At 39.2% G+C, this 14,835-nt stretch overlaps 1 protein-coding gene across 3 annotated transcripts in view; it reads right to left on the bottom strand.

Moving 5' to 3' along the window:
• ASTN2 (astrotactin 2) overlaps nt 1–14,835 on the bottom strand; it is a 1,055,774-nt gene that overhangs the window by 436,549 nt on the left and 604,390 nt on the right. For all 3 annotated transcript variants that reach the window (XM_063636815.1, XM_063636816.1, XM_055271311.2), the window contains one exon: nt 13,237–13,403. In XM_063636815.1, the coding sequence (XP_063492885.1) occupies nt 13,237–13,403 (167 nt within the window). The remainder of the gene's footprint in view (nt 1–13,236; nt 13,404–14,835) is intronic.

Raw genomic sequence — 14,835 nt, 5'->3', positions numbered from 1 at the left:
GTCTCCTCCAAATCTAGTGCTTTCTATGTGCACAAAATGACCCTGGTTGGGTTATGCCAGTTTGAGAAAGTAAACAGCAGGCAATCTCTTATTTGCCTTTCTTTCAAAGGGTGTAGCAAAGATTCAGTGAAACTAACTGCAAAGGGACTCAGAAACTCAGATGGGAGAAGGAAGAGGCTCTGTATGGTGGTTTGGAAAGAAAACGTACACAGGTTGTGGGAACCAGTAGCTGATACTACAGATACAGAGCTGAACTGGAGGCAGAAAGAAGACAAGCATAGCTGAAAACTTGACCCAGGATCATGCTAGTGAAAAGCCAGGAAGTCTCATGCATGAAGCAAACTGTCACTGTTTCCTTGCTTTCCCCTAATCCCTGGCGTACTGCGCTGATGCACTGATTGTCTTTCTAATGTTCACATGTTCCTTTCCATAGTACAGTGGGGAAATCTCTTGGAAAAGGGCCCTGTCTCAGAGCCTTGGTAAAGTATATCCCCCTTCTTTTTGCATCTGTTAAATATTACTAAGTCCCTTTAAATACAGTTGCAGTGCAGATGAAATGAGTGTATATGGAAGTGAATCATATATGGTGAGTGCTTGATAAAGTCTAGTTCCATCCATTTATTCAGAAAATATGGAGAAATGGTTTACTGGGTACACTGGCTAAAGTTCTCTCTCTCTTTCTTTCTCTCACCCTCCACACATACCCACATCCCTGTGTGACTATGAATAAATATATTATTGTTGAAGATGAGTAAACATTATCAAAGTCTGGCCGGGCGCAGTGGCTCATGCCTATAATCCCAACACTTTAGGAGGCTGAGGTGGGTGGATCATGAGGTCAGGCGTTCGAGACCAGCCCGGCCAACATACTGAAATCCTGTCTCTACTAAAAATAAAAAATAAAAAAAATTAGCCAGGCATGGTGGCAGGTGCCTGTAATCCCAGCTACTCGGGAGGCAGAGGCAGGAGAATCACTTAAACCTGGGAAGCAGAGGCTGTAGTGAGCCGAGATCATGCCACTGCACTCCAGCCCAGCCAACAGTGTGAGACTTCATCTCAAAAACAAAACAAAACAAAACAAGACAAACCATTATCAAAGTCTATAGAGTAAAATATGGAACTTCTTCATTTCCCACTCCTCACTTCCTGTCCCAGAGGTCACCATTGTTAATTTTTATGTGCTCTTCCAGGAGTTTTTCAATGCATATTGTATGTGTGTGTGTGTGTGTGTGTGTGTGTGTTTGTGTATACATACACATTTCTTTGAATTTGTAGACTAAATTGGGGGGATTTATATAAACACACATATGCACACACACATATCATAATAAACTCATAAACAGAATTAAACTATATATTGTTGTGAGACATGCATTGGCACCTGATGCTATTTCTTGGAGATCTTTTCAAAACACTATAGATATAGATCTATCTTTTTTAATGGTTATTTGGCATTGCACAGTATAAACGTACCATAATGCTTTTAACTAATTTTTATTGATGGGCACTTTGGCTGTTTATAGCTGTTTGTTATTACAAACAGTGCCATAATGAAGATCTTTGCACATATATCATTGTCCCCAACTATGTATTTCTATAAAACAGATACTCAGAAAAGAAATTGCTTGGTCAATGTTTTATGAATTTTAAAATTTTGATAGATCTACTAAATAGTCGCCTGTAGAATCTCTACCTGTTTACAATCCTATAATTGATGAATGGGAGATCCCATTTTTCTACATCTTTCATGTTCATTACTGCCAGTCTAGAATAGGAAAAATAACTCATTTTTGTTTGGATTTGCATTTCCCTTGTTACGGATTAAGTTCAGCATCTTTTCATGTTATGGTCACTTGTATTTCTCCTTCTGTAGATTATCCATTAATGTGCATTGACCATTTTCCTATTGTGATATTTGCCTTTTTCTTTGTATTGGTTTATATATGCTCTAAATATTTTCTGGGTAGTTATCCTTCACCTTCCATATATATTAACATTTTTTTTCCAGTCAGTATTTGTATTTTAATCTTGCTTTTGACATCTTATTACCTCTTTCTTCTGGTCTTTGTGTCTGAAATCTGTGCAATATTTAGCAACCCACAAGATGATGGAATATATTTCTGTATATTATTGTAGTATTGTATAGGTTTAAAAAATCTTTGGTTATTTAATATGTATGGCATTTATTTTCGAATGTAGTGTGAGTGGTTATTTTAACTTAACTATTTTTTAAAATGGGTAGCCAATTGTCTGAAGTGTCTGACCTTTCAACAACAAATTTGAAATGTTATTTTTTTTACATGTGCAATCCCTACATATGCCATATGTACATGTTTGGTGTTTTTCCTGTGTAATTATCTGTATATTCCTGCAGTAATTCCAAGCTGTTCTAGTTATTATAGCTTTATAGCCTGTTTTGGATATAGTAATAAAGTAATACTCCTCCCCTTCATCAACACTAGTTTTCTATTTCTAAATTTCCTGACTGCTCTTCCATATTTTTCCTTTCAAATGAATTTCGGAATGGGCTTATCAAATTATATGCAAATCCCTAGTGGAATTGTGGGTGGCATTGCTTTAAATTTGTAAACTAAATTGGGGGAAGGTTTTAATATTAATTTAATTTTCTTTTATTTAATACATACATTTTATGAGTTAACTCTGTGCTGGGTGCTTCTGATAACTGCGACAAAGACATCTTGCATTAACCACACTGTGTCCTCTTCCTGGACTTACATGTCTAAGCCTGTCTTGCAGGTGGGCTGAAGGGGCCGTGTAACTGGATTCTGAACAATGGAATCTATGCTGACACGATACAAGTCACTGCCAGACTTAGCCTTTTCAAAACATCCTGTGATTTTCAAGCTGCCTCTTCCCTTGTTATGGCAGGCTTGGAGACCATGTGTTCCCGATGCATTCTACAGGATGGAGGAAGACTGCCACAATCACAATAGACCTTGTACAAATAAGAAATTAGCTTTTGTGCACAAGCTTCTGGTTGGGGGAGGAGGCTCATTTGCTACAGGAAGAAAGCTTATCTTATCCTGACTAATATAGCATCTTTATAATTTGGAGTCCTCTAATTCAGAAACATAGTTTGTATCTCTATTTATCAACTGTTCTTTTAAAACATTGGGTGAAGTTTTTGACTTTTTGTTATAAAGGTTTTGCATGTGTCTTTTGGAGATTATTCATGGGCATTTATGAAAGACACTATGCTGTAGAGGTTTATCCAAGTATGTTTTGGATCCAGACTAACAGAGTCCAAATCCTGATTCTGCCACTTACCAGTTGTGTGACCTCAGACAAACTACTTAACCTCTCTGTACTTCCTTTGCTTATCTATAAAGAAGATCATATGTGCCTTTTAGAGTGAAAATTCTATTGTTGCAATCTTTTAAACTTTAGAAATAGGATCGGTTTTTCATTTATGCTTTCTTTTATGTTTTCTACATAGTTGTTACTGATTTGAGAAAAGCTGTTACTGATTTTTCTAAGTTGATGTTGCATCCTACAAACATAAAGAACTTAAACATCCTAACATGTCTACTAAATTTTTCTAAATGGTTAGCATATATTTGCTCAGTTTGGGTATTAGGATTATGGAATAAGTTAAAAAACTATCCTTTTTTGTTTCTTTCTCTGGATCAGTTTATATAAGATAGATGTTATCCATTACTTGATAATTTGATAAGTCTTGCCTATAAAATCCCCTGGGCTTGATGGCTTCTTTTCAATTGTAGATATTTAGCTCTTATCATTTATTTCCTTATTATCTGCCTATTTAGATTTTCTATATCCTCATGACTCAAACTTCGTAATTTATATTTTCTAACGTTATAATGCATTTTATCAAGACTTTCACATGTATTGGTGTAAAGTTCTATGCAGTGTTCTCATTAAATTTCTTTTATCTTTTATGTTTCTATAGTTAAGGCACTAGCTCATTCGTAATGTGTTTGTGTTCTTTCTTTGCTCTCTCCTTTGAACAGGCTTTTTGTATTTTGTATTTTATTGGTGAGCTCCCTTTTTTCTTTTCTATTTAATTTATTTCAGCTTTTATTTGTATTAATTCCTTCCTGCTGCTTTATCTGACTTTGTTTTATAATTATTTTTATGGCTGCTTAAGTCAAACTCCTCATTTGTTTATTTTCAATCTTTCTTGCTTCTTAATAAATGTCTTGAAGCTTCTGACTGTGGCTTTGCCCATACCCCATAAGTCTGACATGCAGCCCTCATGCTCCTGCTCATTTCTAACGAGGTGAAAATTTGAGTTTGATTTTTTCCATATCTAAGTGTCACTTAGAAGATATTTAAAAATATAATTCCAAAATAGATAATTTGTTTGTTCCTCTTTTTCTAATATTACTGCATTTTTAGACTAACAGTGTAGTTTGTATAATTTCTGTTGGTAAATTTTTGAGATTCTAAGGGAGTCACAAGTTGAGATTTTAGAGCTAATTAAACTTGAGTTCAAATACAGGTTGTGCCATCTAAAAGTTATATGACCTTGATCAAGTCTGCTAATTTCCCTAGGCTTTGGTGTCATAATCTATTAAGAAAAATGACAATCCTTATCATGGGGATGTGCAAATTAGAGATAACTTATACAAAGGACGAAACCGTATCTCTCATATGGTATTCAAGTAATGCATCAGCTATAATGCTTATTATTGTTATTGTTGTTGTTATTTAGTCTATTAACCCATTTACATATCCTAGGAAGTATAAATTTATCTCCATTGGTTCTCATATCCTAGTTGCTGGCCTCTATCTAGATCCAGATTTCTTAAAGTTGACATAGTTGCCATTCTTTGATTCCTTTTTTGTTTTTCTGCTTCACAGCATGTGTTTGAGAACTTCTTATGTGGCATTCACTGGAAAAAAGTATACATATAATTTGTATATATTTTTACATATGGAATTATTATAAAGAAGTTAAATATATGCATTATTTGTGTGTGTGTCTCTCTGAGTGTGTGTGTGTACATACACATGTATTTGCAAAGCTCAGTCCCACATTCAGGATCCCACAGTTTAGTGGAATGCTTTTGTATATATGACCTGGTTTGCTCCTTATAACCTGTAATAGGTAGAATAATGGCCTCCTCAAAATGCCCACATCCTAATCCCAAACACCTGAGGTTATCTGACATGGCAAAGGAGACTTTGAAGATGGGATTAAGTAAAGGATTTTGAGTTGGGAAGATCATCCTGGATTACCTGGGTGGTCTCAATGTCATCACGTGGTTGCTCATAACAGGGAGATAAGTGTGTTAGTCAGAGGAGGAGATGCAACTTAGAAGCAGAGGAGAAAAAGAGGGGAGCAGAGTAACGGACCATGAGTCAATGAATGCAGATACTCTCTAGCAGTTGGAAAAGGCAAGGAAATAGATCTTCCCCTAAGGCCTCCAGAAGGAATGCAGCCCTGCCACTGTCTTGATTTTAGGAATATTAACCTTGAGAACTGTAAAATAAAGTGTGTTATTTTAGGACACTAAGTTTGTGGTGATTCATTACAGAAGCAATAGGAAATGTGCAACATTCACAGGGAGATATTGTCTCCACTTTCAGATGAGAAAATTGAGGTTTAGAGAAGTTGAGTGACTTGCCCATGGAGGTACGTCTAGTCAATAGTGGTGCTGGGAATCAAACCTAGGAGCTCAAGACGTGTGTGTGAATGTGAGTGTGTGTGTACGACTTTAAGCATATCACAACTGTGGATTTACAGTGATTTTTCTTTTCCCTGTGGGTGGGAAAAGATTGTGGCTTGCAGGAGAGATTCAGGGGGAAAAAAAATCCCATCCTTGTAAAGGAAAATGATCCCCTGAGTTTTGAAACAGGAGCAGTTCTCCCCCGCCAAGCCACCTAAGGGCATAGGAAGGTTTATGCTAAGGTCTATTTAGTTGTTGGTTTTTTTTTTTTTTAATTTTATTTTTGTACTATGACACATAATTATATAGCTTCTTTAGAACATTCTGTCATATGGGAGATTTTCCTACAGAAATTCTAAAGAGTGTAGGCTCACAGGAAACCAGCCAAGATCTACATGAAACTCTATTTATACATGTGCCAAAATGAAAAATATAAAATGAGTGCAGAGATACATACTGGGCATTTTAGCTGAAGGCAATGGATGTGTTACCCTTAACACACTCATCACATTATAGAGAACACCAAAACTAGATAGGATTTTAGGGAGTGCACCATAAAGCCTTCTATGTGTTTAGCTCAGAGCACGTTTTATTTAATCCTCATAGCAACATTGTGAGATGGGTACTTTCATTCCAACATTGCCGCAGAGGATCCTGAGGGTTGGGACATCTAAGTTCACTAATCAAGGTCACATGAGCATTTTGGAAAAGCCAGAACCTTGACTTGGATCTTCTTACTCCAAATCATGTGCTCCTTCCAGTTAATTACAAATGACCTCCTCCTATCTGTTTGTTGTTCAAAGGAGAAAATTAAGACCGACAGACAAATGGTTGGTATTGTGTACAAACTCTCAAAGCAAAGTATTTCTTTTTCTCATGTATTTTTTCCTTTATTTATTAATTTATTCTTCAGTGGTTTATGGAATCAACATAATTATCAAAATGCATATCCTAGAAACTTTTTTAAAATAAGAAAGAGAATCAAATCCTTAAAAATATTAAGAATAGGCCAAGGGCGATGGCTCATGCCTATAATCCCAGCACTTTGGGAGGCCGAGACTGGCGGATCACCTGAGGTCAGGAGTTCGAGGCCAGTCTGGTCAACATGACGAAACCCCATCTCTACTAAAAATGCAATAAATTATCTGGGTGTGGTGGGGAGTACCTGTAATCCTAGCTACCTGCAAGGCTGAGGCAGGAGAATTGTTTGAACCTGGGAGGAGGTGGTTGCAGTGAACTGCCATTGCGCTCCAGCCTGGGTGACAGAGCAAGACTCTGTCTCAAGAAAAAAAAAGAAAAAGAGAGACAGAGAAGTAGTTAAGGGTAAGAATAGCTCAAGGAACTGCACAACAGGTAGACTTGGACCAACGTTAGGAATAAATCTAAGTATCCTACTACTAAGGCAAGAAACCTGTGAAAACCTCCCAGCTTTCCTAACGCAGCTTTCCTAATGCAGAAACCTGTGAAAACGTCACCCTGGGATCCTCAGGGCTAGAACCAACACCTAAGGAACTCAACTGCATTAACCCTTCTAACTGATATCATGGGAATCTTTTTCACCAACACTCTCAGGATTGTCCCAACATTAACCAAAACAAAGATCAGAGGAGGTGTTCTCTGAGTGGTCTTTGGTTGCAGGTTTTATTCAAGGGAAAATTTAGAGTTTCCAGAAAAAGAAAAGAAAGAAGTGAATAGAAAATAGAATTCCACAGGAAACTCTGGATTAATTATATAGCAGATTTTATCTAGTCTAAGACCCCCAATAATGATAAGAAACACTAGCAGTTTACATAACACTGAGAAAGAAACAAGGAAAAAAAAAAAAGGACTGCCAAATAAACTCTGTCATATCATTAAAACTAAGATACCTTCCCACTTCAGAAATGTTAAAATGTGGAAAATATGGGCACTTTAGAATCAATGAAATATGTTTCTCCACTGCATGATTTGGGAGAGCCTTGATTATCCCCAGGTACACTGGGAACCTGTAAGAGGCAGTTAGGGAGTGCAGATTTTTCCACATGGGAAACTCTGAACATTTAGTTCATTGTTGTTGTTGTTTAATATTTGAATGTCTCATGGGACTAACGTTCCATACAATCCACACTGGAAATAGCTATCCAAACAAATGGATGGATATTACGTGTTTCCATCAAGTGTCAGTGAGTATTTTTTACACCTGAGCTTTTACAATTGTTTAAAAAGAAGAGAAAACAAGGTTATAATGTTTGACAAGAACCTGGCTGGCATGAAAGTATTCTATGTTAACGATTAGAAGTAAAATTCACCTTCTCCAACCAGAAATGAAAGGGGTGAGGGCTCAGGCTTTAACCTAAAAGGTGGAAACCACAATAAAACAAGTGCCTGAATGAATCCCCCCACCTCCCACCAACTCTTCCACTTGTTACGGATAATCAAAATGAAGGCCATTGTCTCTGTTCTGTCATTCAGTGTTTTCTACTGTTAGACTAGACTTCAGCTTTGACAATGAAAATATGTGGCTTCCAGGTACTATGGATATTAAACATGTTTATCTCCTTTCCCTCTTAAAATTATATAAAGAGAATATTAGACAGAGAGGCTATTAAGGACTATTTGAGGCTGGATGTGTTATTTGAGCTAATGTGTTTTTAGAGCACTTTCATTTAAATTGGAAGCAAGAAGGTTGGGATATCTCAGGCTCCTATCCCAATTTTACCTCCTAACTGGCCGTGACTGCCCCCACCTTGAGGGCCTCAGTCTCCTCCTCTAAATGATCTGAAAAATACTGAAACTTCAAAAATGTTGATGAAATGGCTCACTATCTCTTACATAGGAATATATGAGAAATAACTCTCTTAGCAAATAACGTCAGAAAAAGGTGTATAACTCCTGAAAACAAAACAAAACAAAAAAACTACAACTTTCCTTTTCTCATACAAGGACAACTATATAATCCACTATGGGTATTTTTTCTCTCTCTCTGTTTACTTTGGTTGCCAAGAAGCACACAGCCAAATTTATCTCATGTTGAGTGACTCTTTAATTTTGAGCTTCTGCAACCATTTTCTCTCCCCTCCTTAAAATGGCTCTGATCATTCCTATCTTTATATGAATAGCTTTTTAAAAATATATTGTCTTTATGTGAGTAAAATAAGTTCTCTTGGAAGCGTGCATGGTAGACACTGTAAACACACACACACACACACACAAAACAGACAAACTTTGTTGCTAGGTAACTTGCCAAGGTCTTCACAGGAGGTGATGCCATCTCACCTATAAGACTGGTTCTAAGAATTTATTCTACAGGCTTTAGCTTAGTATCCAATCACCTTCTCAACCTATCTTGAATTCACCTACTTCTGTCTACCATTCTGGTACTTGTGCTCTGTCAATATCAATCAGGACGCAGTGAGGCTTAGGCACCTCTTTGCCCCTGCTGGAGAAGAACTCGTACTCAACGATTATTTGCATCTAATAAAAGACCAGGCACAGAGTAGGCACAACAAATCTTAGGTGGATGAATTCTTTAATTCAATCATTACGGTTCTAAATAAGTCTTTGGGCCAAGCAGTGGGAATGGCAATGCAGACATGCAGATGCCTAGGAGGTAGTCCCTGCTCATGAGGAGTTCACAGTATGACAGGAACAGACAGGAATACAGGTAAATCAACCAAGCTATGAGGCTATCACAGGGACAGCCATGGGGCCTGTGCAGCCCCAGAGAAAGGATGCTTTACTCCGTTTTGGAGAACGTAAATTGATGAGAGGGCAGCCAGCCAGAGGTCCAGTCTGCAAGAGATGTCAAAATTTCACTTGGACAAATTAGGATTTGAGACAAAATGTAAATATTCCTTTCCCTTGTAAGTAGAAATGAAAATAAATAAATAAATAGACAAGGAAAAATGTCCTTTCTATGTAGGCCCTAACCCCATGCGACATTCAGCCAATATTTAAATAGTATCCATTTGAAAGGATGAATATCGGCCAGGCACAGTAGCTCACGCCTGTAATCCCAGCACTTTGGGAGGCCGAGGTGGGCAGATCACCAGGTCAGGAGATTGAGACCATTCTAGCTAACACGGTGAAACCCCATCTCTACTAAAAATACAAAAAAATTAGCTGGGTGTGGTGGCACACACCTATAGTCCCAGCTACTAGGGAGGCTGAGGCGGGAGAATCGCTTGAACCCAGGCGGCAGAGGTTGCAGTGAGCTGAGATCGCACCACCACTACACTCCAGCCTGTCCAGCCTGGGTGACAGAGCGAGACTCCATCTCAAAAAAAAAAAAAAAAAAAAAAAGAAAGAAAGGATGGGTATTATTATCCTCTTCCAAGGTAACTGCATATCTCACACCTGATGCCTTAGGGCTCAGAGAAGGCTTGCTGAAAAAGTGATGCCTGAATTGAAACTTGGAGGTGAAAGCTAAAGGGCTAGGGACAAATGGAAGTCAGTGGGGGTACAAAGGAGAAGCAGACAAGAGACAAAGGGAACAGTGTTGTCAAAACTCCAGAAACTGAAACCAGGAGGCTTAACCTAGGAAGAGGAACCTAGCTGGAAATGCACTGGAAAAGTCAGACTGGAAACTTCTTTAGCCGTGTTAATGGAGGAACTTTGCTTAACAACTATTAATTGAAAACCTATTATGTGCCAGGCACTGTTTTAGCTGCTGGGGACAAAGTAGTAAACAAGAGATAAAATCCAGTGATTAATTACATAATTAAATGAGATGGTTTTATACTTATTAGACTAATTATAACTATAGTTTACTGAGTGCTTAACTATGACAGCTCCTGTGCATGTATAATTTCATTTAATCTTCACAATGGTGCTACAATCACTTCTAATTCTACATGAAGGAGCAGAGGCTCAGAGAAATTGAGTGGCTTGCCAAAGATCACATGACTAGATGTGGCCAGAGGTTAGCAATGACATCAGATCTGTCTTGACTGAGCCTGGAACCACAACACCTAAGTTTCAATCTCAACAACCTCTCTTACCAGATATGTGACCTTGGACAGTTACTGAGCCATTCTGTGCTGTTTTTTTTAAAAAAAAAAAAAAACATAAAATGGGAATCATAATAGTACATCGCTTGTACAGTTGTTATGAGAATTGAATGAGCTAATGTACCCAAAGCACTTAGAACAGTCATGGTACGTAGAAAGTCCTTAGTAAATGTTAGCTGCTATTATTAACCTGGTTGCAAACAGATTTATTAAACCTTCTCCTACCCAGAACACTCTTAGGAAGGTCATAGAGCTTTGAGCAAGTTGGGAAGGTCCCCTTGATAATGAGTTTATTTTGTTTTCCCTGCTTAACTCAATAGGATCCCACTTCTCTCTGGACCATCTCTCTCACAAGTACCTGCTAATAGCTTTCATTGTTTACAGTGCTTCTAAGAAGTGTGGTAACTTCTCATTTACATTCCTAATAGACAGTTTCCAAATCCTGTTGAAACTGCAGTTGGTTTTAGGATGCCTGGGTTTGGTTTTTTTTGTCCTGTTTATTACCATTTGGATGGGTTTTAACAGCTCACCACACACTCTCACCCATGCAATCTTCTTTAAGACTTTCACAATCCTTTCACAATATATTAACAGATTAGTCCTGTCTAGTGCATCAGGTCACCAGCAAATGTTATTAGAATCATTTAGGTTAATTTATTTAACAAACACATACAGTGCTAACTCTGTGCGGGACATTGTTCCAAAGCATTTCGCAAATATTAATGTAAATGGTAATATATTTAGTCCTTATAACATCTCTATAGACAGATATTACTATTATCCCTGTTTTACAGATGAGAAGACTGAGGCACAGAGTCATTAATTAGTTGCTGAAGGTCACACAGCAAGGAGACGTTGAGCCACATCACTAGTCATATGACCTTGTGCATGTTTCTTAACCTTCAAAGGGCAACAAATATGAAATACTTTGCACTCTTTAGAATTATCATTATATTAAGGTAGGTATTAAAATTTTATAGGTGAGAAAATGGAAGGTCAGGGGTCCTGAAAGGCTTGCCTTATGCCTAAGAGAGAGTGGCAGAGCTAGGATTAGAATTCGTGTCTTTTGAATCCACGGTTCCCTGTAGTGTGCTGTGGATGGAAGGTGGTAATAGTTTCTGATGTCAAAATCCATTATTGCTGCTCCTGCTGCTGTTACTGTTGTTATTTGCCACAGAAGAACAGCCCCCACCCCACCCCAAACACACAGAGAGAAAAATAACAATGACAAGAACATGGCTGATTCTGTATGCAGCCTGCAGGTCTAAAGCCATGCATAATTTACTCAACACTGCCCTGCAGTCACTTAAGCTGAGGAGAGATTGCTATAAATTCAGGTCTGCATACCCTAATTTATTTCTTATTTATTTTACTGATACATACCTAGGGCCTCCAGTGAGCTGCTTCTACACCTGCACAAAGGCACCTGCAGCCCTAAGTGCAACGAGGGCAGGAAAGGAGACCTTGAAATAAGCCCTCGAAGAAAAACTGGACTCTACACACTAGAATCATACAAGTTAAATTAATTTTTCTGGTAAACTGGAATTAAACCCCTGCCCACACTCACCCCCTATTTGTGAGAAACAGGACTGAAAAGGTTGTTACATGTCCTGTCCTGCTTTTCTATCTTAGTAAAGACAGCATGAAATGTACTTCTTCCATGAGTACAAGATTATTTTTCTGAGTCACAGAATGTCAAAAGATAAGCAAATATTCCAATACTAAGACATAATCAGAAAGGGAATGAAGAGGAGAAGAAAAAAGTCTATTTCTGCGAGTGATTACTGAGGACCAAATGCTATGCAAGGTACTGTCAAAGGCAGAGGTAACGGCCATTGCAGTCTTCAAATGGAAAGCAAGGTAAGTTGGAAGGAACGTCAGCCATCCTTCCCCAAAGATCTCTTTTCACAGATGGTCAAACTGTGGCCCAGAGAGAGAACATGACTTGTCAGAGGTCACTCAGCAAGTTGGTCCCAACGTGTTCCCCTTTTAGCCTCATACGTATTTCCAAAGTCAGCTTGAGTCCTTCGAGAGCCAGAGGTGTCCTACAAGCTTTACCTGTGTTGTTTCCTTTAGCCCTCCTCTCCTGCAATTAATTGTCCTTACAGATATGGACATTAGGACACAGAAAGGCTGAACACTGCACTCACATTGCTACATTCCTGCTGAAACCGAGCTTGAAGCCTGGGCTTAGCCTGGGCTTTTATGCACCATACCTGAAGCCTTTGTGAACACCCTCAAGACGTCTGCTTTTGTCTCCAAAATGCACTGACTAGGCCCATACAGGTAGATTCAGAAGGGCAGGAGGCTTCAGCAGGACAAAGTTCCTGGCTCTAGGATGAGGCCTGGGCATGGGTTATATTTATTACATTTATTAACCCAATCTTTATTTTTCTCATTTTTTTCTTTTTTAACCCACCCAACAGAAGATTACACTTTTGGCTTTTGGCTCGTGGGCTAAAACACGAAAGGCAGAAAGGCCATTTTATTGAAGGTCAAGGTTCAGCCTTGCTGAGCTGTAGTGTCTGACCATTTTCCCATGCATCCCTCACTTCTCTAAATGGGGCACCTGGGCCTTGGGGACAGAGACTCACCCGCAGAACATGAAGATGGTGCTCGAAGTGGCATCGTAGGGCAGAGGCAGCGTCTGCTGCAGGCACAGCTGCTCACAGCCGCCATTAAAGCCATCAGAGCAGTCAATGCCTTTGGAGTGGTCGTAGCAGCCAGAGCCATCCTTCATGGGTTTCAGCTCCTCGGGGCACTGCTCAGAGAGAGGGCAACAGAGTGGTTATGGCTTGGGAGGTCGTAGGCCCCATCACGCCCTCTCCTCCCTCCTGGAAGAGACATGTGTCAGGGACTGACAGAAAGGTATTCAGTCTCCTTTGGTCAGTTAATAGCTTTGTGACAAGTTCCACAAGTCCGTTTACTTCTCTGAACCTCAGTGTGCCCACCTGTAAAATGGGACTTTTGTGACTATCTGCTTATAGCGTTGTGAGAATGAAGGGTGATAATGTCAGCAAAGTGTTGAGAACACTGGCTCACACAGCAACAGCACAGCAAATGTCAGCTGCTGCTAATATTGATTTTGCTGGGATCATATTCATTATTGTTTCTACTGTCATTGCCCTATAGGGTCTACTGCTAGAAGGGTCACATAGGGAAGCTGCCAGATATATATTTAAAAGCCTCTACCAGTATGAGTTTAATTTCCAGCTTTTCCTCTTCTCACTATGTGACCCAGAGAAGTTACTTGCCATCTCTGAGCCTCAATGTTCTCATCTAATAAATGGGTACAATACCTGCAACTACAGATTTGTTGTGAAGCTTACGTTGGATCATGGGGGTGCATACCTTACTTCGGAATTTGGCACATAATTTGGTACTCATAAAATGTGAATTACCTTTCTTCCTGTCTTGGATTTTTATCTTCTTCTCCACCCTTATCCCTGGAGCCCTAAGTGAGATTCCTGCATACTCAACAACATCATGAAAAGTGCTCCTAGACAGTCTGCTGGACTCCAGTCAGGCCTTCTCAAAACCATCCTCCAAATGGCCAAGAGTGCTCTTTCTAAATAGCATCACTCCCCAGCTTAAATAAGTAAATGAATCTTAAAACGTGAAGCTGCCATAAACTGATAATCAAGGTCCTCCCTTTATAGACAACCTAGTCCTCTGCTTGGCCATATGCACAGCCCTCCCCATAGCCCTCTGGTCCCTAAGTAAACTCCAAGAAGTTCAACCTTCAATGGCCTCAGCTAGAATGCTCTTGTCAGTGGGTCTGGCACCTGCTATGTGCTCCTTCAGTGGAAAATCATATACTGTGGAGACAGATGGCTATTGATTTAATTTAGTTTTCCATCATTTGATGATGCTGAGCTCATCTTCTCCATCCCAGCTGATGGAGAAGTAGTTCCAACACTCCTGCCTTCAGAAGAGAAAATGAGGTACTGGGTTTTTATTTCAGTCCTGCTGCTGGCATTTCTTGTCCACAAAGATTAACACCCAGAGCCCAGCCTTCCTCATCCATCACCGGACATCACTGATTAAAATGCCTTCCCACCGTGAGACCCCAGAGGCCAACTCCCCACTCCCCTTCCCATGCCGTCGTCCTAAACAACTTCGATAATAAAACATATACACAAAAATTAATTTACAAAAACCGCAATAACAACAAAAAAAGGGTCAGCCCTCTT

Source organism: Symphalangus syndactylus, chromosome 3, assembly GCF_028878055.3.
Source record: "Symphalangus syndactylus isolate Jambi chromosome 3, NHGRI_mSymSyn1-v2.1_pri, whole genome shotgun sequence".
NCBI lineage: Eukaryota > Metazoa > Chordata > Mammalia > Primates > Hylobatidae > Symphalangus > Symphalangus syndactylus.
This window is presented reverse-complemented; position numbering and strand designations above follow the sequence as displayed.